The sequence below is a fragment of the Scyliorhinus canicula genome, chromosome 15, assembly GCF_902713615.1.
Source record: "Scyliorhinus canicula chromosome 15, sScyCan1.1, whole genome shotgun sequence".
Lineage (NCBI taxonomy): Eukaryota > Metazoa > Chordata > Chondrichthyes > Carcharhiniformes > Scyliorhinidae > Scyliorhinus > Scyliorhinus canicula.
Window position 1 is genome coordinate 40,097,184 of NC_052160.1, and position 22,437 is coordinate 40,119,620.

General features: G+C 52.5%; 1 protein-coding gene across 1 annotated transcript in view; it reads right to left on the reverse strand.

Annotated features, from left to right (window-relative positions):
• Positions 1-6,221, reverse strand: part of hs3st4 (heparan sulfate (glucosamine) 3-O-sulfotransferase 4) — a 252,564-nt gene extending 246,343 nt beyond the window's left edge. The window contains exon 1 of the mRNA XM_038820621.1: positions 5,109-6,221. Coding sequence (XP_038676549.1) covers positions 5,109-5,671 — 563 coding nt within the window. The 5' untranslated portion in view covers positions 5,672-6,221. The remainder of the gene's footprint in view (positions 1-5,108) is intronic.
• Positions 6,222-22,437: the final 16,216 nt, after the last annotated feature.

Below are 22,437 nucleotides of genomic sequence, written 5' to 3' on the forward strand. Positions count from 1 at the left end.
TGTCATCTGCAGGCGCTCGTAAGGAGACGAGCATCCTGTCGTTCACCCCCTGGCACCCACCGATGGAGGTGAACCCCAGGCATCCTGATGAGCTTGGTCCATATTGAAATGGATGTATTGTGCTGACTAGGCTATAGGGCCTACATGATGGCATGGATGCACTTGCAGGTCGCGGCAATGGGAGTCCATGCCTGGGCACTTTTCCAGACCCATGAATTATCACCCCAGCCCTAAGGTGCTTCACTCTGTCACCACCCACCCCCCACCCCCCCACTCCACCCCAACCAGCCCGGCCAGTGTCAGGACCAGTAGTCCGAATCGCGCCTCTCTGTGCCCTACCTCCTCTCTGTCCCTCATCAGCCACTGTACCAGTTTCACGATTTTTAAAAGGACAAGTGAACCTCGCTGTCGGGAATTTCCCCCTGTGGAGACAGTGAATCGTGGAGGCCCTGGAGAATACTGGGTGAGGCCTGCTAATGACATGCCAACAGTGTTTACTGGGCGTGTGGATTGGAATGCATCGACGTCAATGTTGAGGTACCGGAGAATTGCCATTCGGCCTGAAAGCGCCACCTGCCACGATTCCGCCGTCAAAACTGATTCTTCGCCCAATCGCGTTTCCTGATTCCGGTGTCAGCCGGCGGAAAATCCCACCCATGGTATTCTTTCTCTCCCTCAGTCTTCCATGCCCAATACAATCTAATTTTGAAAACTAAAATCCGGGATCATTGGGTCAATCAATTCTCCTGCCTGTGGATCCTGTTCTCTGCTTTGTGGACCAGGCTGATAATTCTGCCCATTCTCTCCAAAGGTCAGTGTAGCTATCCCAGGATTCGGAATGGTAGACCCATTCCTCTATTTAAACCATAGTGCATGGAGCATCAATAGAGGGCTTTTGCAACCACTGTGGTTTCTGGGATAGTTCCACCTCCATCGCTGCAGGAGAAAATAAGACTTACAAAGGCCACATCCAATGCTGACTGTGAAGGTAGTGTTGAAAATTAAAAAGAGAAAGGAGAACAGTAGAAAATGGAAAATGTAATATTCCCTGAACAACCTGTGGTTCCTGTGATGTGTTGTCACCAACCACATTTAATCAGCATTACAGTTTTTTAATTTAATATTTTTTTCAACTTCTCACTTTATATAATACAAAATAACAGAAAAGAATAACACACAGACACACACATAAAACACCCAAAACACAAACTAACCCCATACACAGCCCAACCCCTCCCACCTTCCCGTCACCCCCCCCCCCCCCCCTCCCTTAGCAACTAAAGGTGACCAATTTCTTGAAGTACACAATAAACGGCTGCCATCTCCTCAATTGTCACGCTCACGATGTACTTGACTTTCTCGCGGTATAGGAACTCCATCAGATCCCCCAGCCACACTGGGCGGAGACACAGGCCTCCACCCGAGAGTACTCGCCTCCAGGCAATCAGCAAGGCGAAAGCCAGGAGATTGATCCTCACGTCCGTCTGCAGCTCCGGCGAGTTTGGCACCCCAAATATCAGCATTCAACCGCACCTCAAATGTGCTCTTCAGCTGAGGCTTACCTGAAGTTCACTGCTCTCTGGCCAACTGACGTCCATTAAAGCCATGGAAACCGTACAGCATAGACTGACCAGGGTGACACCGGAGATGGAATATTATTGTTATGCAGCGGCACTGAAGAGATTTGAGATGTTAAAACTGTTGTCACGTGACCAAAGACAGCTAAGGCGATTTAGTAGCAGTCTTTAAATATTGAATCTTGCTCTTCACCTTTGGAGCTTGAATTCTTCACTTACGTTTTTTGGTTTAAAAAAATTCTTTTGAGACTTGCTTAAATTGCTTAAGTAATCTCTCTCGGCACTGTTTCTCCAAAATGAGTTAATTAAGCACATAATTAAATATAAAATGGGAAGAGAGAGATTCAGTGACATGTCTCTCATGATGTGCCTTTCCAGCTACCTTGCCGTGCTCGTCAAGAGAAGATACTTTAATTTTGCCCATCCATATCCTGACAGCAATCAACCACAATAAACACGTGAAAGAAACATGACGGACAGAATAAGGGGTGAGTTATTTCTAGAAAGTTCTATTTTCGTGATTTCTTGAATGATACTGTTTTCCTCAAACCATAGCTTGCAATGACCTCGCAACCAGGCCCAAGTCACCATGACAACAAGTTGCATTTTTTATGTCTCTGAAAGCTATCATAGTTTTCTATTACTGTTTGCTGTGGACTTCCTAATAACAATAACAAGTGCCTTTCACGCCCTTGGAATATCTCACAGCACTTTCAGTCAATAAATTATCAGAATCTTCTCTCTGTTCATAGTGATCCACCAATCCAGAAGCTGGAGGATGAGTGCCTGATGGTGATAGTTATGTCTTGTTTTTCTGGACCATAGGTATCTGGATAGCTGAATGAAATTACAGTCTAAGAGTCAGGAAGGGTAACCTGACCACTCAAGAGGTCAGGAAGGAGAAACCAACCCATCAATTGGAACAGCCAGAGTTGGAGGAATGCAAAGATCTTGGACAGATGTTGGCCTGAAGGAGGTTACTATGCTGTGGAGCAGTAAAGCAATAGGACACATTGAAAACGATGAGAATTTTAAAATCTCTATCCCTCTCTATTTTCTGTCAGAGCTCCCTCCCTTTTCTCTTAATCTCTATCTATCTGCCTATTCTATTTTTTCTGTCTCAAACACTCCCTCCCCCTCTCTCTCTGACTCTCCTCTGTTTTATCACTCTCTCTTAGTTTCAGTAAGCTATATGTTGGACCCCAGACATGTGGAGCCAAACCTTGGGGAAAATGGAAGTTTGGTGGTAATGTTACTGGACTAGTACTACAGAAGCCCAGGAAATTCTCTGGGGACATGGGTTCAAATCCCATCGTGGAATTTAAATTAAATTGATAATTCTGGAAGTGAAAGCTATGCTAGACAATGGTGACTGGGAAAACTGGTGCACCAATGTCCATGATGGGAGGAAATATATCACTCTTGTCTGGTCTGGACTACATAGTCGACTCTTTTAACTGCCTTATGAAATGGCCTAGTAAGCCACTCATGGGCAATTTGAGATGGGTAACAAATGCTGCTCTTGCCAGTGATACCCACATCCCAGGAAAGAATAAAATAAATTAAACCCAGGTTAAGGCACCAACTTTGAGATCAATCCCAGGGATGTGGGATGATTATGGCTTTAGAGTGTCACAGGTCAGAAGCTGGGACCACAACGCTGTCCTAAAGTGAAGATGGGTACAACTTCACTCCCTCACATGCAGGGTTTGTGAGGGCAGGTTCTGCATTCAAACAGAGGCATGGGAATATATCTCTTCCTCGTCTGGCAGGATGCAGACCGTATTGTGCAGGATAGACGAAACTAAAAGAAGTGGAGACAGAATTTGCAGGTCTCTGGTTATTGAACCATACAGTGTGGAAGGAAGCCGACTGTGAAAGAGCAGTCAATTAGCCCCATTGCCCTGCCGATTCTGCAAAACCCTCTGAAACTTGGGCAGGATTCTTTGGCCTCCCAGCTGCGTGTTTCTTGGAGGCGTGCTGTTTGCTGGTTGCTGGATTCTCTGATCCCACCATTGTCAATGGGAACTGCCACTGAAGCCACCTCATGCCACTGGGAACCCTACGGACGGGGATGTGCTGCGTAAACGGCTGGAGAATTCCGGTCCTTGTCTTTTAGTATTGATTCGATTCCCTTTTCAAACCTACTGTTAAACCTGTTTTTCCCCTTTCAATCAGAGCATTCCCGATCATTACCATTTGCTGCCTTCAAAACTTCTTCCCATTTCCCAACAGATTATTCTTCCAATTATCTTAAATCTGTGTCCGCCGGTTACCCGTTCTTCTGCCACTGGAAACAGTCCCTATTTATATTAAAACCTTTCATAATTTAAGACACTTTTATCAAATCGTCCATGAAGCTTCTGTGTTCGATGGAGAAGCTTAGCTTTTATAGTCTTGCCGCACAGAAGGTGTCCTTTAATAGATTATGTTAACAGTGCAAAACTTATGGTCTCATGATATGCTGCTTCCCTCCCAACGCAGTAAAAAAAAGGAACATTTTTCCACCATATAAATGATATATTTGAAAAAAATGAACGGGGAAAATGTCTGCTCGAAAATTCACAACCATTTGGTTTAAATACTAGGAGAGTGATGTTGATCTTTCTCATCAATAAGAGACATCTCCTCTGGCGACCAGGGAGGACTCGATAGGTGTCAATTCCCTCAAGCTCCCTTTTTTAATTTGGTTAAACATGAGGAAAAAGCGGATGGGGTAGCTGCAAAAGTATAACATTTAGATAAAAATGGGGACATTGCAACACTGACAATATACACAACATTTGAAGCTCCCAGTACTCAGATCATTCTTAATGCGTCTCTCTTGCCAGCGACATGGATTTGCATTGATCTTTTGGGACTGTGAAGCAGAGTGAGTGAAGAAAGTGCTGGAATGGGGTTTCAACAACTTCAATAACAGCAGCATGTTCCTCACACATCAGCTGCCAATGAAATGGATGCAGGCGGGATGGTGTGTGACATAACTCCCTTTGGCTGCCCCTGCGTCCCATCTGGGCAATCCAGACCCCCATACTCTAAACCCACTCACTGCCCACAATATGGGGCTTGGCACTGTTTCATTCCCCAACGCCTGGAAAGTAAAGGGTGATTCCCATTCAAGTGGATCGAACTGTCTCTTTCCACTCACCCAGACCGCGAAACCTCCCCAGCACCCCCCACATTTAAAGGGGAGTGTAATGTTTCTCCAACAGATTAAGCTCTGAATTATGGCTCATAACATGCACGGTACTTGCTGAGCGCAGAGCGGAACACACATTGCATATTTGCCAATGTTAATGTGTTAAAACTGAGACCAGGATTTGTATTGGATGCAGTATGAGTGCGTTTAAATTAAGCTTCGGGCTTGGTTTGATACATAATTAAGTCAACTGTGCAGAGCCGAAACATTTTAACCCATTAGACGCCGGTGGGATGGAGCATGGATATATTGTGGGGAGGTAGAGCTGGAAATCAGGACGATTCTCTCTCAGTGAGGTTCCCCTCTCCAGAATGGGTGGCCTTGGCCCTTACCTGTACCACTCCAGCCCTTTCTCATAGTGCCTGTCGAAGAAGTGAGGTTCCACCCCGACAGCCCTGACGTCCGGGTGCACCCGGATGGCCTCCAGCAGTGCCCGGGTGCCCCCCTTCTTCACCCCGATGATGATGGCTTGGGGCAGCCTCTGGAGCCCGAAGTCCGGGGTGCTGTTGGTCCGGCTCAGCTCCTCGTCCGTGGTGCTGGATTCCTGCGCCTCCCTCTCCAGCCAGCTCTGCACCGTGTACACCTCAGGCTGGCTCTCCCTCCAGTCGCTGCTGGTGCCAGCCACCTCCCCCGGGGCTGGCACCGAGCTGCCCCTGGGGCTGACCCAATCCCTGGCAGTGGTGGGGCGCTCGCCAACCCTGTCCTGCTTCTGCTCGGTGACCAGCGGCCGGGATTGGTACAGGGAGCTGGTGTCGTGCAAGGGGAATTGGATGGAAGTGTAGCAACTCATCAAAGTGTAGCAGACATAGGTGAGAGAGAGAGAAATAGTGAAGGCAAAGAGCAGCCGCTGAGATACTTTATATGGATGGACTGCTGGGCTGGTCCAGAAAGCCATTTCTCACAGCAATGCTGTTCAAAGGACAGTTGAGAGACATCTTCTCACTCCAAATGTTGCATGAACCTTTGCAATGAACTGTCCCCATCTAATCCTGATGGAAGCGAAAGCAGCTCGGATTTATTTTACTGCAAGGCACCTTCTACCCGGAGCGCACCAATTCTCCAAAGCAAATGTCCATTCCAACCCCCCGATCCTGTCCCCTTCTCAGCCTCCGGCTCGTTATTCCAGATTTGGAGATTTTTTTCCTGACGAATGGGCAGTGCTGAGTCTGACTGTTCTCGCCCCGCTTGCATTGCCGAAGCTCAGAGTCCATCTGCAAACAGCAGCCCCCAGTCCTTCACTGAACAGGGGATATCTCCTCCAGATCACACAGGCAGGAAGGCTCCGCATTCAGCTCCCGCCCCCTCCCCGGTAAAGCGACAACCATCGCCAGCAAATCCCGCCAATCCCTCCCTCCAGCTCCCTCAGCACTGCCCGAGCGCTCAGTCCCAGTCCCCTCAGCTCCCACAGAGCAGGTGAGCGGCGGCTGCAGCTCCCCGTCAGCAGCACACTCTCCAGCAAAGTGCAGTGTAGGCTGGCAGCCCTTCCCCTCCCCTCTACAGACCCCTCCCCCTGCCCTCCCCTTCCCAGACCCCTCCCCCTGCTCCCTCCCAGACCCCCCTGACCTCCCCTTCCCAGACCCCTCCCCCTCCCCCCTCTCCAGACCCCTCCCCTGCCCAGACCCCTCCCCCTGCTCCCACCCAGACCCCCCTGACCTCCCTTCCCAGACCCTCCCCCTCCCCATCTCCAGACCCCTCCCCCTGCCCCCTCTCCAGACCCCTCCCCCTGCCCCCTCTCCAGACCCCTCCCCCTGCCCCCTCTCCAGACCCCTCCCCCTGCCCCCTCTCCAGACCCCTCCCCCTGCCCTCCCCTTCCCAGGCCCCTCCCCCTGCTCCCTCCCAGACCCCCCTGACCTCCACTTCCCAGACCCCGCCCCCTCTCCAGACCCGTCCCCTACCCTCCCCTTCCCAGACCCCTCCCCTCCCCCCTCTCCAGACCCCTCCCCCTGACCTCCCCTTCCCAGACCCCTCCCCTCCTCCCTCCCAGACCCCCCCTTCCCAGACCCCTGCCCCTCCCCCCTCTCCAGACCCCTCCCCCTGCCCTACCCTTCCCAGGCCCCTCCCCTGCTCCCTCCCAGACCCCCCTCACCTTCCCAGACCCCTCCCCTGCTCCCTCCCAGACCCCCCTGACCTCCCCTTCCCAGACCCCTCCCCCTCCCCCTCTCCAGACCCCTCCCCCTCCCCCTCTCCAGACCCCTCCCCCTCCTCCCTCCCAGACCCCCCTGACTTCCCCTTCCCGGACCCCTCCCCCTCCCCTCTACAGACCTCTCCCCTGCCCTCCCCTTCCCAGACCCCTCCCCCTGCTCCCTCCCAGACCCCCCTTGTCCTCCCCTCCCCCTGCCCCCTCTCCAGACCCCTCCCCCTGCTCTCCCCTTCCCAGACCCCTCCCCTCCTCCCTCCCAGACCCCCCTGACCCCTTCCCAGACCCCTCCCCCTGCCCCTGCCCCCTCTCCAGACCCCTCCCCTGTCCTTCCCTTCCCAGACCCCTCCCCTTCCCAGACCCCTCCTCTTCCCAGACCCCTCCCCGTCCTACCCACCCCAGACCGCTCCCCCTACCCTCCTCTTCCCAGACCCCTCCCCTTCCCAGAGCCCTCCTCTTCCCTCCCTTCCCAGACCCCTCCCCCTCTCCTCCTCTCCCCAGACCCCTCCCCCTGCCCTCCCATTCCCAGACCCATCCCCTTCCCAGACCCCTAGTCTTCCCTCCCCTTCCCAGACCCCTCCCTGTCCTCCCCTCCCCAGACCCCTCCCACTGCCCTCCCCTTCCCAGACCCCTCCCCTGTCCTACCCTCCCCAGACCCCTCCCCTTGCCCCCTCCCCCTGTCCTCCCTTTCTCAGACCCCTCCCCTTCACAGAACCCACCCCCCTTCCCTCCCCTTCCCAGACCCCTCCCCTACCCAGACCACTCCCCTGCCCTCCCCTTCCCAGACCTCACCCACTGCCCCCTCCCCTGACCCCTCCCCCTGCCCTCCCATTCCCAGACCCCTCCCCCTGCCCTCCCATTCCCAGACACCACCCGCTGCCCCCCAGACCCCTCCCCCTGCCCTCCCCTTCCCAGACCCCACCCACTGCCCCCCCAGACCCCTCCCCTGTCTTCCCCTTCCCAGACCCCTCCCCCTGCCCTCCCCTTCCCAGACCCTACCCCTGCTCTCCCCTTCCCAGACCCCAACCGCTGCCCCCTCCCCCCTCCCCAGACCCCTTCCCCTGCCCTTCCCAGACACCACCCACTGCCCCCTCCACAGACCCTTCCCCCTGTCCTGTCCTCCCCATACCCCTCCCCCTGTCCTCCCAGACCCCTCCCCTTACCCCTGCCCTCCCCAGCCACTCCCCTTCCCTCCCCAGACCCCTCCCCCTGTCCTCCCCTTCTCAGACCCCTTCCCTGTCCTCCCCTCCCCTGTCCTCCCCTTCCCAGACTCCGCCCCTTACCCCTGCCCTCCCTAGCCACTCCCCTCCCCTCCCCAGATCCCTCCCCCTGCCCCCTCCCCCTGTCCTCCCCTTCTCAGACCCCTCCCCTGTCCTCCCCTCCCCAGACCCTTCCCCTTACCCCTGCCCTCCCCAGCCACTACATTTCCCTCCCCAGACCCCTCCCTCCCCTACCCTATCTCAGGACCCTCCCCTGCCCCCTCCTCCCCAAGCCCCTCCCCTGCCCTCCTCCAGACCCCTCCCTTTGCCCTCCCCACCCCAGGCCCCATTCCCTGCCCTTCCCCAGACCCCTCCCTCTGCCCTTCCCCCAGACCCCTTCCCTCCAACAGAAACCTCACCTGCCATCCCCCAGACCGCTGCCCTCTCCCAGAAACCTCACCTGCCATCCTTCCCCCTGCCCTCCCCCAGACCCCTCCCCTGCCCATCTCCTCCCCCAGACATCTCCCCCTGCCCTCCTCCTTCCCCTGCCCTTGCCCAGACCCCTCCCCCTGCCTTCCCACAGACCCTTCCCACTGCCCTCCTCCTCCCCCTGTGTGGTGAATATTGTATTAACCATTCACCATGTGTTCCTCTGTACAACGCTGTTGCCCATCTGGGCTCCACCTATGGACCATTGTACGATATTACATAGAATGTATCAGGTTGGTGCCTTTGTGGGCTCCGCCCCTGTCTCCGCCCCCTTGAGGGAAGGTATAAAGCGCAGCAGCCCTGTAGGCGGCTCTCATTGCAGAGCAGTCACAGGCAGGCACTGTTCTAGTTGATTAAAGCCACTGTTCACTTCAACTCTCTGTCTCATGTGAATTAATGGTCGCACCATCCTGCACTCCCCCAGACCCCTCCCCATGCCCTCCCCTTCACAGACCCCTCCCCTGCCCTCCCCCAGACCGCTCCCCTGCCCTCCCCCAGACACCACTCCCTGCCCTCCCCAGACCCCTCACCTTTCCTCGCCCAGACCCCTCCCCTGCCCACCTACCAGACCTCTCCACCTGCTCTCCCCAGACCCCTCCCCCTGCCGTCCTCCTCCCCTGCCCTTCTCCCAGACCCCTCCACCTGCCCTTCTCCCCCTGCCCTTCTCCCAGACCCCTCACCTGCCCTCCTCCAGACCCCTCCCCCGCCCTCCTCCAGACCCCTCCCCCTGCCCTCCCCAGACCACTCCCCGTTACTTGTCCTCCTCCCCTGCCCTTCTCCCAGACCCCTCCACCTGCCCTTCTCCCCCTGCCCTTCTCCCAGACCCCTCACCTGCCCTCCTCCAGACCCCTCCTCCAGACCCCTCCCCCTGCCCTCCCCAGACCACTCCCCGTTCCTTGTCCTCCTACCCGGACTCTTCCCCCAGACCCCTCCTCTGCCCTCCTCCTCCCCCTGCCCTCCTCACCCTACTCTCATCCTCAGACCTCTCCCCCTGAACTCCCCCACATGTCCTCCTCCGAAACCCCTCCTCCTCCTGCCCTCCTCCCCAGATCCCTCCTCCCCAGACCCACCCTGTTCCCCTCTCCTCCCCAGGTCCCTTTTCCTCCTCCCCTCCACCCCAGACTCACCCTGTTTACCTCTCCTTCCCTGCCCCCTCCTCTCCAAACTCCCTCCTGCTCTTGTTCCTCTCCCCAGACTCCTACTCCCCAGACCCGTCCTCCCCAGACTCCTCCTCCCCAGGCCCTCCTCCCCAGACTCCCACCTCCTCCTCCTGCCGTCATCCCCAGATCCCTCCTCCACAGACCCCTCTTCCTCCTGTCCTCTTCCCCAGAACCCCTCCTCCTTCTCAGCAGCAATTGGTTAGCACAATTTCTACACACCTCCAGGGGCTCAGGTTCGATTCCCGGCTTGGGTCACTGTCTGTGCAGAGTCTGCATGTTCTCCCTGTGTGTGCATCGGTTTCCTCCGGGTGCTCCGGTTTCCTCCCACAATAATAATAATACTAATAATCGCTTATTGTCAAAAGTAGGCTTCAATGAAGTTACTTGAAAAGTAACAATGAAGTTGAATGAAAAGCCACTAGGCTTACAGTCCAAAGATGTGCAGGTTAGGTGAATTGGCCATGCTAAATTGCCCCTTCGTGTCCAAATTGCCCTGAGTGTTGGGTGGGATTACTGGGTTACGGGGATAGGGTGGAGGTGTGGGCTTGGGTAGGGTGCTCTTTCCAAGAGCCGGTGCAGACACCATGGGCTGAATGGCCTCCTGCACTATAAATTTTATGATTCTATGATTCTCCTCCTGCCCTCCTCCCCAGATCCCTCCTCCCCAGACCCCTCCTCCCTGCTCTCCTTCCCAGACCCTCTTCCTCCTGCTCTCTTCCCCAGACCCCTCCTCCTTGCTCTTCTCCCCAGACCCCACTTCCTCCTGCTCTCTTCCCCAGAGCCCAGCTCCACTGCCCTCCTCCCCAGATCCCTCCTCGCCAGACCAACCTTGTTCCACCCTCCTTCACAGACCCCTCCTCCCTGCTCTCCTCCCCAGACCCCTCCTCCTCCTGCCCTCTCCCCAGACCCCCCCAACTCCACCTTCCTACCCAGACCCTCCTCCTCCGTGCTCTCCTCCCCAGACCCCCTACTCTCCCCCCCTTCCACAACCCCTCCTCTTCCGATGCCTCCTACTCTCACATCTCCTCCTTGTATCCTCATCCCCTCACATCCGTCCTCCCCACTTGCTCTTCTCCCCTTTCTCCTCTTCCCTTCTTCCTTCCCTTCTCTTGCCCTCTTCTCCTCTGCTCAATACCACCTTCCCTCCCCTCCGCCCCCTCCCCTCCTACTCATCCCTCCTCCCTTTATTTTTCTCCCCTTTTTCTTTGACCACCCAACTTTCCCTCCTGTTTCACCTCTTCTCACCCTTCTCCCTTCCCCTCTACCATCTTTTTTCCATCCCACCCCTCGCCATCCTCCCCTTCTACTGCTGCCTCCCCTCTCCCCTCCTGGCTCCACCTCCCCCACTCACTTATCATCCCCCCCCAACTCTCGCCCTCCCATCTCCCTCTCTCTTTTCACGTTCTTCTTCCTCTTTCCCACTTCCTCTCCCCTCTCCCCATCCCCCTCCCCTCTGTCCCTTCCCTCCCCTTCCCCCTCCACCTCCGCCCATCTGTTCTCCCCCTCCCCACATCTCCTCTCTTTCGATCTTCCCCCTCCAAATTCTGCCTCCCCTCTCATTCACTGCTTTCTAACCTCTCCCGTCATCTCTTTCTCTTTCCCTTTCCCCCTCACCTTTCTACCTCTACCTTTCCCTCATCTCCTCGCCCTAATTTTCCCCTTCTTTCACCCACCTCATCTTCCACTATGAAGAGGGGTCCCTCCCCTTTCCACTCTTTCCTTTCCCTCCCTCTATCTCCTCTCCTTGCACCATAATTTCCCCCCATCCTCACCCTCTCTTCCACATCCTCTCCCACTATCTCCTCCCCTCCTACCCAAAACCCCTTTCCCCTCCTCCTCCCTTCTCTCCACCACAATCGATCCGCCCTCCTCTCCTTGACCCCAATTCCTCCCTTCCCTTCTCTCCTCCTATTCCTCTCCCCTATCCTGCTTCCCCCACACCCACTGTCCCTCATACCTCGCACTCCCCTACTCCCATTCCCTTCACTCCCTCCTTCCCACCTCCTCCCACTTTCATATCCCCCCCCCCCACTTCATTCTCTTTCAATCTGCTCTCCTCCCCACCCTTCTCAACCCATTCCCCCTTCCCTTTCTCAATAAAAATATTCCCAATAATCTTCGAGAAACTAGAGGAGAGGAAAGCATAAATATTCTCAATAATACGAGAGAGAGAAACTAAACGAATACTCCCAATATTCTTGAAAACATTTGTGCCTTCGTGCAGTTTCACGAAGATTATTGAGAATATTCTTGTTTTCCTGTCATTTTTCGCCCTGAGATTGATGAGAATATTCCTGCTTTCCTGTAGTTGTTCTCTGTTCGCGCTGCCCTGCAGTTGTTGGGAATTTCCGCTCTGCCAGCTGACAGATCTCTACCTGTCTTGCAGCTTTACATCCCTTTGTTAGTTTATTTTGCTTTCATCAGTAAAGTTTCCTCACTTGTTTCTTCAACATGTAACAATACTTGAAATCAGGGACTTGTGGGCCAGATCTAAAAAAAATACATGTTAACTTATAAATGATGAATAGTTTAATTGCTCATCTGTTTTGGATTGTTGCACACATATTGGCAATTCACAAATATTTTCTGCCACGTTGTTAAGAAATGCTTTCTAACAGGCGGCACGGTGGCGCAGTGGGTTAGCCCTGCTGCCTCACGCCGCCGAGGTCCCAGGTTCGATCCCGGCTCTGGGTCACTGTCCGTGTGGAGTTTGCACATTCTCCCCGTGTTTGCGTGGGTTTCACCCCCACAACCCAAAAGATGTGCAGGGTAGGTGGATTGGCCATGCTAAATTGCCCCATAATTGGAAACAAAATTGGGTACTCTAAATTTATAACAAAAAAGAAATGCTTTCTGACGGTAAATGTTAATTATCGTCTTACATTCTTCGGAAGGAAAGAGACTAAAAGCTTAAATGCTGCAATAATTTGCTGAAATCCATGTTAAATCTTTTTGAATCTCTGAAAGGTTTGCTTCTATAAAGTTATATTTGGGTAGCTGATGTGGGATTAGACAATTGGCAGGCCAAAATCCTCGATTTGTGTTTTGAAATGTAAAGTTTGCGGCGATAAATCCAGCTAAATGTTGTGCTGATACCAGCCTGGTCCCAAACTGCAGCCTCATGGGCAAGGAATGGATTGAAAACAATCAGCAGTGGAGACCCACATTAATCTCCATCTGCTCTTTTCTCACTCTGCATCCCCTCATCCTGTTTCCATTCACCCTCTCCTTTTGCTTGTCTTACCCTGTTTCTCTTCTTAATGTTTATAATTTTCCTTTGCTCTATTTGTTTTTCTCTCTAACCTCTTGCTATATTGGCTCACTCACCTCCCCCCCTCCCCCCCCCCTCTTTTTCAACCATAGTCTTCACCCTCCTTCAATGACTCTTATCTCCTTTCTCTATGTCTCGCTCCCTCAGATATTTTATATTATATTACATTTTAGATTATTTCTGCAGTCAGATCAAATTGAAAGACGGCAGAAAAGACTGACAGCGTATTTGTATAATGTTTGCTGTGGCTTTCCCTGGCCAGCGAGCTCATGTTTTTCTATATTTATATTTACTTTATCACTGCAATGGCGACTCGGTGCCCTTATTGCTTTGCTACCTTCAACAATTTCCAGTAATCCTGGGGATGGGGACTGCATCTGCAAGTGGGGGTAAAAGGTTTTAGACTGCAGATGTCTACAGAGTAGTTGCTACTGGAATAAGTGGTGTCGTTTGTAAACATAGATAGTGCGGTGTAATCTCAATGTTCTTCATGAGTATGCAACATTTAATCCGTCTATAGTGACCAGCGTTTGACTCTGTGTCCGAAGATTCACTCAGTTTTGGGGTATAGGAGTGCAATGTAGTTCCTGGACTGTAACTCGCTGGGACTCAGGCTGCACCACATAGCTCCAACATCCCAACCAATACAGTTCAGCATGGTTCCTGATCGGCAGCTCCTGTATTCTCTTTCCTTTTCTTCTCTTTCGCACTCTGATTTCTTGTCCTCGTCTTCTCTCTTTCCCGCTCTCACAATTTGCTTTTTTCTCACACATGTATCCAGTCTTTTTTCTGTCTCACTTTTCTTCTCTTTCCCTCTGTACTTTCCCTCCCCCCCCCCCCCTCCTTTTCTTCACTCTGACTGCTCTCTCTCCTTTCTCTCACCCCCTCTCTTCCTCAGCTTTATCCCGGTGTCTATTTTCTCTTTTCTCACTCTCCTTTCTTTCCCATTGTCCTCCCTGTCTTATTCATTCTTTGGTCAACGGATTCGACCGAAGCAAAACAAAAAAGACTAGATAAACAGAAAGCACCAGCAGGATAAATCTCTTTAAAGCAATATTTAAAGAAAACTAGCAGTAAAAAAAGGCTGTTTGCTGCCCTCACCTGGACATCATGAGCATTTAATATTGCCAGGCTTAAAGGGAACCTTGAACAACACCTTTAAGAAAAAAATAAATTCTTTTGCAGAGCCCCTCAAGGAGCTGAATGAAACACATGTCTCGATGGGCAGGACTCAGATCTGGTAATAGGTGTCTCGCTGACTTCCACCTCTGCCATTGTCTTCCGCCATAAAACATGGCAATGATCCAATTAATGGCTGATGGGTGGGTTTCCAACTTGAGTGTCATTTTCCCACAAAATTGAAGAAGGAGGGCGAGATGTCGAGCTCCAGGATTTGCAGGCTGTCATCCAGAGGAGGTCACAGCCACTAATTGAAAAGGCATTTGACATGGCGATAGTGTCAGATGCCCGTGACTTTTTCTGGAGCCGGAAGGGAGCAGGAATTTCTGGACGTTTGCAAGATTTACAAGCATCGGCTCAAGTTCTATTAAACTGAATAACGTGTGAAATTCCACAGAGAATCATCATTAAGGACTTTTGTCAGCAACCCACACAGCATGCATGGTCAGCATTTGCAGAATGGTAAGGTGTGAATGTGGTGTGTACCGTCAATTATCACGCGACGAGAATGGTGGAATAATCGAGGCTTTATTGAACAAGATGTTGTGCCTCCTGTAGCTGGAACCAGAATGGCTGCAGTGCGGGAGAGCGCACACTTTTATACGCCGCCTGCTGGGTGGAGCCAGCAGGCAGGGATTTACCGTCGTGCCTCTAATATACGGGCAGTGCCGTAATACATATAATATACCACTAGTGGTGTTCACCACATGGTGCAGCTGAATTGTTTTAACATGTTCTCCAAACATGGCTGAGGGAAGGGAACGGCGGGGGGGGGGGGGGGGGGGTAGGGAGGTACCAAACCACCTTCCGTTTTGATGATGACTCCCTCTGATCACCAGGCAGTAAGGTTTTAATACCGGCAGACAGGAGGACCTTCTGCAATGACCAGAGCTGCCTGGATGGACATAGCCGCAGAGGTCTGCAGTGTTGGTGTGGCGCCTCAAAGTTGGAAGCTTAATGACCTTTTGAGATCAGCAAGGGTAAGTCTCCACTCCATACATTAGTGTACACAGAAGGTAGGAAAAGGTCGATAAGGGTCACGCCTTGCGAGTACTTCAGAAATCCCAAGCCGCATTATTCACAAATGACACTGTTTCTGGCCCTGATGCTCATGTGTAAGGTGTCTTTGTAGTTGCCGGGTGGGGTGGTGCTGGTGGGAGCGTTTGCGAGGGGTGGGGTGGGGCTGATAATGGCATATGGTACAGAGTGTCGTCTACCAATCATTGTGGGTATAATAAATTCCTCTCAGTGCTTGGAAATATGAAGAGATTATTGTCCCTTGTCATAGCACTATAACACCTCAATGCAAGTAAAGTGGGCCCACAAGGGCAGGGAGAGGAAGAGGACTTGAGGTTGCATGTCCAACCTGGCAATCCCCACTCTGCTGGAGGAGGAAGTTCTACAGTTGTCTTCAAGTGAATGGAGCTGGTCAATTGGCAAAGGAGCAATTAGAGGAAGGCCGGGGTGGTGAGATTCCAAAGGGCCTTGCGACCTCCCAAGAAGGCAGAGAGGCCCAATTGGTCCTCACGGTGGAGGTTGAGCAGCAATTGGTGCCTTCTGAAAGTACCTCTTAGGGTGCTTTATGATGGGGCAACCTCTCCTCTGCCCCTCTACCATTGACATGGTTAACCTTGATTGCTGCGGTGACTGAAGGCCCTCGTGCCACTTAACAGGAGAAATCTAGTGTGGCGGGGCCCTGAAGGCATCAGCTACACAGAGGACGCCTGTCAAAGTCATCCAAGGTAAGGGGGAAAGCAGCTCAGAAGCCTCTCTCCAGTGCAACAGCAAGTAAGGGGGGGCACTAAGCTGCATCACACAGAAGAGAATACAGAAAAAAATAGATATAATCCTGTTCACAGTGTGTGTTTTAATTATCTATTCCTTAGAGGAGCTATGGTCAATGGTCAATAAACCAGCTATTTCTTAGCCATCATGCAGAGATTGAGTTTATCTTTCATTGATTTATGAAATGATGGGAGAAATTATTCATTCCTATTGCCAAGGTTGGTCAAGATGCAACGGTGCGTATGGGATCAAGATGGTGGGTGTGCTAACAGGAGTCTTTGAAAGAGATCCCTGTTCAGGTGGGTGACATTGAGACACAGGGAGTGCATGGAACTCAGAGACCACTAATTCTAGACTTGCTGGAACCTCTGCCTTATTACGGCCTCTCGTGTGTCATGGCCATCCTTCTGCTACCGTGCTGACCCTTGCACTTCTTTCTCAGGGTGTTCCCTCACCTCCTTACCAACCTCAGCATCAGAGGATGCCCACTGTCTTGTAGCTCTTCTTCCCCCAGGGTGTCCCCTGTGCAAGGTTGTATGGAGTGCAGCACACAACCACCATCAGTGGCACTCTGGATGGAGCAGGCTGTAGTTCTCCTCCTGACCTACCATGGGCTGGATTTCCATTTGAAATCCCCACACCGGCGTGAAAATGGTGGTCCTTTACGGCAGGAAAACTGTCGCAAAACAGCCACCAATGCGCTGTTTTGCTGGGGTTAGCAAGGAGGCAGCATAGAGCTCGAAGCTCTAACTGCCGATACAGCCCTGAGCATTTCTGGTTCCGTGGCCGCTCATCCATACGGCGGATTCAGGCCTACAAAAATAGTGCCACCCTTCGGCCGCTCACGCGTGCCCGGACCGCCCGCCCACAGTACGTCCAACCCCGAATGAAGACCCCCCCCCTGCCCGTGGATCAGCCCTCCCCCGACTGCGGCGGCGCCGGACTGAGTCCGCAGCTGCCTCGCGAGGTTCCAGAACGGTGTGAGCACACGTAACTCACATCACCAGGAACGCGGACGGTCGCGGACGGAGCATCGTGGGGCAGGGCTCAGGCAATGGCTTAAGGTTGTGGATACTCGGCGCCGCCTGAATCCGAAAAACGGCGCTGCTCCCGATTTCGGCATCAAAACGTATTCTCCGCCCCGTCACCGAACGCGATTTTGGCTTGGGGGGGAGGTGGGTGGGCGGAGAATCCTGCCCCTTATCTTTTGCTGCCCAATTGTCAGCTGCACACTGGTCCTGATGGTCCCATGGCTGTCATTAGGGCTCCTCTCTGCACCTGTTGTGGGGACCCTCACTGGTGTCATGAACTATTTCTTCAAAGGGTAACCCTCGTCATCTAGAACAGTGCTTCTCAAAGTGTGGTACGCGTACCGGTGCCGGTACGCGAGCCATCGTCTGCCGGTACGCGGAGTGTTTCCAGAAAAGAAAGAGACAGTAATCCTGGATTGACTTGTTTCGCTCACCGGTCCCTGGCTCATTGAAAAAAAAACTGCCGGTCCGCCACATCAGATAGTTTGAGAAGCACTGATCTAGAAGACAATCACCAAGGAATCTGGACCATTAAATGTCCCTGGCACCTGGGAGTTCCGGAGAATGTAAGTGGCATGCTGCTGCCTGGTTGCCTAACACAGACCTGCATACTTCATCGATGGTGGTCACATACCAACTGAACATTTAACGAGTGAAGTGTACAGGGCTGGCCTGATGGAGCCTTTAGGGTGATGTGAGTGCATTGAATTGCTCTGCATCTTGGGGAAGCCTGTCATCACCGCAAAGCCTCTGGCTCATTCAAATTGGTCCATGGAGAATCCAATGTGTTGGTCCGCTCTTCAGAGTATTGCATCGGTGATGATCTGAATGCAGTGGTGGGCAGCAAACTGTGTAAAGTCACTGGAATCTCCACAGGCTATCTGAAAGGACCCAGTTGCAAAGAAATTAAGCACCACAATGGCCTTGAGCGCACTGGCATTGGATGACCAATTGGAAGCGATCTTCCCTGCCAGCATCTCACAGAGAGAGGTCACTGTGACTGGAGGGAGCCTGAGTCTCCTCCAGCGCTGTGTCTCAGACAGAAATGTAACACATCCTCGCCCTATATACTTCGGAAACATAAGTCCTTGCTCTGCATCGAGCATCCTGCCTTCACCAGCTCCTTGCTCCAGTGCATCCTGCCTCTGACCACCTGACCTTCTCCCTCCCCCATATCGATATCCTCCACCTCCTCTCTTCCTAACTGGAAGATGTGTACCCTGTGGCAGGGTTTTTCAAACTGCAGGTAGGCGGGTGTCGTGAAGGTCAGAGAGCGATCAGTCGTGGTGTTCCCAATCGTGGGTGAAGCCCAGCTGCTGCACAACACCGGGCCATTGTGGGCAGTCAGTGGGGTGCACAGCAAGATGGCTGCCTTGCAGGCCTTGGCAATGGTCGGTCCCTTGGGGAGTTACTCCGACCTCATGGCCCATCCCCTGGGCACCCTTGTCACCCCCTGCTGCCCACCCTGGGCCTGGCAAACATTCATTTTTTTAAATAAATTTAGATTACCCAATTATTTTTTCCAATTAAGGGGCAATTTAGCGTGGCCAATCCACCTACTCTGCACATTTTTGGGTTGTGGGGGCGAAACCCACGCAGACACGGGGAGAATGTGCAAACTCCACACGGACAGTGACCCAGAGCCAGGATCGAACCTGGGACCTCAGCGCCGTGAGGCGGTTGTGCTAACCACTAGGCCACTGTGCTGCCCTCTGGCAGACATTCATAACCCCTCCCAACAGTCAGCCCTGCCAGTGGCAGGGCTGGCAGCCCTCGAACGTGCCTCTCCATGCCCTACCTCCTCGTTTTCCCTCATCGGCCACGGCGCCTCTTTCCCTATTTCTAAAACCACAACTGAAACTCGCTGTTGGTAATTCCCCCCGGCGGAGGCAGGACATAGAGGAGGCACCAGCAAATAGCGGGTCAGGTCCGCTAATAACATGCGAACAGTGTTTACTGTGCGTGTGGAGTAGAACGCATTGACGCCGCTGTTGAGGCACCAGAGCATGGAATCCTGGTGTGCGCCCAGCGCCCATCTCGATTTTCGCTTCACGACTGATTCTCCGCCCAATCACGTTCCGCAATACCGCCGTCTGCCGATGGAGAAACCCGCCTGATTTCTTTGGAGCTATAGTTTTGTTAATTGTGCCAATGCAAATCAGGATGCAAAGCCTATGTGTGTTATATGCAGTTAAGTACTGGCAAATAAGAGTTTAAAACCCTCAAAACTTTAAAGGCATGGCGATTTCGAGGACAAGCCCCTTGATGTTTTTCAAAGGAAGTGAGATCGTGAAGACCAAGCAGGCTCACTTGTTGCATTAAAGGTAAGGGGAAATGGTGAGCCGCGAAGTTCAGCCGGCATGGGTTGTGATGTTCAGCCGGCGTAAGTCTCGAAGTTCAGCTGGCGTGAGTAGTGACATTCAGCTGGCGTGGGTCTCGAAGTTCAGCTGGCGTGGATCTCAAAGTTCAGCTGGCATGGGTCTCGAAGTTCAGCTGGCATGAGTCTTGGAGTTCAGTTGGCGTGGGTCTCGAAGTTCAGCTGGCATGGGTCTCGAAGTTCGGCCAGTGTGGGTCTCGAAGTTCAGCTGGCGTGGATCTCAAAGTTCAACTGGCGTGGGTCGTGACGTTCAGTTGCCGTAGGTCGTGAAGTTCATCTGGCGTGCGTCGTGACGTTCAGCTGGCATGGGTCTCGAAGATCAGCTGGCGTGGGTCTCGAAGATCAGCTGGCGTGGGCCTCGAAGATCAGCTGGCGTGGGACGTGACATTCAGCTGGCGTGGGTGGTGACGTTCAGCTGGCGTGGGTCTCGAAGATCAGCTGGCGTGGGTCGTGACGTTCAGCTGGCGTGGGTCTCGAAGATCAGCTGGCGTGGGTCATGACATTCAACCGCCACGGCTTGCGAAGTTCAGCTGGAATTATCAAGTTCCGACATGATGACATCATTGCACCAAATAATATGTTGACGTGGACATGGTACGGGCCCATTTTGCCTGTGTAATATTCAGCCCAGGATTTCCCAAATTGCTTTACAACCAATTAAATACTCTTGCAGCATAATAATTATTGTAATGTATGAAATGCAGAGCAAAGTCCACAATAATCTGTAAACGTCCTAATAAGAAAATAAATACTGCACTGAATAAAGCTGTTAGGTCCATTATGCCTCTGCCTCATTGAAAGAGCTTGCAAATTAGTTTCATTCTTGTGCTCTTTCCGCATCTAGAGGGGTGCATGCTATATATAGTATTATAGAAGAAGGTGCTCATTATTGAATTTCTGCTTGTAGAAACATCACTGAGACTACTGAATTGTCAGCAAGACTAATCACCATTTGCTTCAGCTCAAACATCAACACCAGCTTGTGGCTTGTGGGTAGCTCCCCAATATTGATTTAATTTTGAACTTAAGTAACTTTTTGAATTCCAAGTTCATTTTGACATGCGCAGCACGGTAGCACAGTGGTTAGCACATTTGCTTCACCGCTCCAGGGTCCCAAGTTCGATTCCCCGGCTTGGGTCACTGTCTGTGTGGAGTTTGCCCTTTCTCCCCATGTCTGTGTGGGTTTGCTCCGGGTGCTCTGGTTTCCTCCCACAGTCCAAAGATGTGCGTGTTAGGTGGATTAGCCATGCTAAATTTCCCCTCAGTGTCCAAAAAAGTTAGGTAGGGTTACTGGGGTACGGGGATAGGGGGGAGGTGTGGGCTTAAGTGGGGTGCTCTTTCCAAGGGCCGGTGCAGACTCAATGGTCCGAATGACGTCCTTCTGCACTGAAAATTCTATTGACACCCAATCCACCTCTGGCATGTAACCCTGTCTACCCCTTCCCCGCATTCATACCTATCCCATTCTGCTTCTGATACCTCTGGCCGAATCGTCCCAAAAATGGGCAAAGTCCGATGTCGGCCAGGAAAAGTGGCATTGGACCTGTCGACGTCAATGGCACGTTTTTCCACCATATTGTGTGATACTTTGTGCAAAAGATGAGCAGGCGCGGGTTTGACATTGAATCAGAGGCCACCCGGCCATCATCTCAGTGCTTCAATACTCCTGCTGCCATATTTAAAATGATGTGGAGATGCCGGCGTTGGACTGGGGTGAGCACAGTAAGAAGTCTTACAACACCAGGTTAAAGTCCAACAGGTTTGAGGAGCTGCGCTCCGAAAGCTCGTGTTTGAAACAAACCTGTTGGACTTTAACCTGGTGTTGTAAGACTTCTTACTGTGCCATATTTAAAGGCTGCCCCTGCAGGAAGCTAGCACACTTCAAGTCAGAGGAAGCTGCTGGGAAGTCATGGCTGCCTCCCTCGAATGCCTGGCGGGCACAGCGGAGGCCGGCCACGATGTTCTGTTCCCACGCTCTGGGCAAAGACCATCATCCAAGGTGATTGAACCAACATGGGAGACAGTGTCAGTGGTGATCAGTGCCAATGCCCCGCAGAAGAGGATCGCCATCCAGTGTGGCAAGAGGGCGAATGTCTTCTTAGCACTCACAATTCGCACACCCATCGCACACCTACAGGGATTCCACTCACTGCCAACGCAAGGGACGCAACCACTAACTCCCTCACACGCATCTTCATCTCCGCTGCAAGTCATGTCCTCATCATCTCTATGGTCCCACTCACCATCCACAAATGCCAGGCATCCTTATCATCAGGCTGGCACGTGTCCTGCTTACACTCTCTCCATCTGTTTTCCTGCAGGACAATCTGGCACACAACAAAAGCGAGAGGATCCAGGCAGGTAGCGGTATGCCAAAACCTAGTATCCTCATGGACTTTGTGGAAGAAGTCATTTAGCCGGCTGGCGAGGATGTGAACCATTTGTGTGCTGATGGTGAGGTCGGTGGGGCTCAATCAAGTGAGGATCCAGCACTGCAACATCCATCAGACAATCCTGCTGTGAGTGATGCCTCCTGTTTCCCAGGCCCCTGCCATGGACTAATGACCTGTCTTTTCTGTCCAAGGAGCATAGTGCTAGTGCATGAGTCACAGAAAGTTGTTTACAGGTGCAACAGGTGATTAAGAAGGCAAATGGAATTTTGTCCTTCATTGCTAGAGGGATGGAGTTTAAGACTAGGGAGGTTATGTTGCAATTGTATAAGGTGTTAGTGAGGCCACACCTGAAGTATTGTGTTCAGTTTTGGTCTCCTTACTTGAGAAAGGACACACTGGCACTGGAGGGTGTGCAGAGGAGATTCACTAGGTTAATCGCAGAGCTGAAGGGGTTGGATTATGAGGAGAGGCTGAGTAGACTGGGACTGTAATCGTTGGAATTTAGAAGGATGAGGGGGGGGATCTTATAGAAACATTTAAAATTATGAAGGGAATAGATAGGATAGATGCGGGCAGGTTGTTTCCACTGGCGGGTGACAGAAGAACTAGGGGACATAGCCTCAAAATAAGGGGAAGTAGA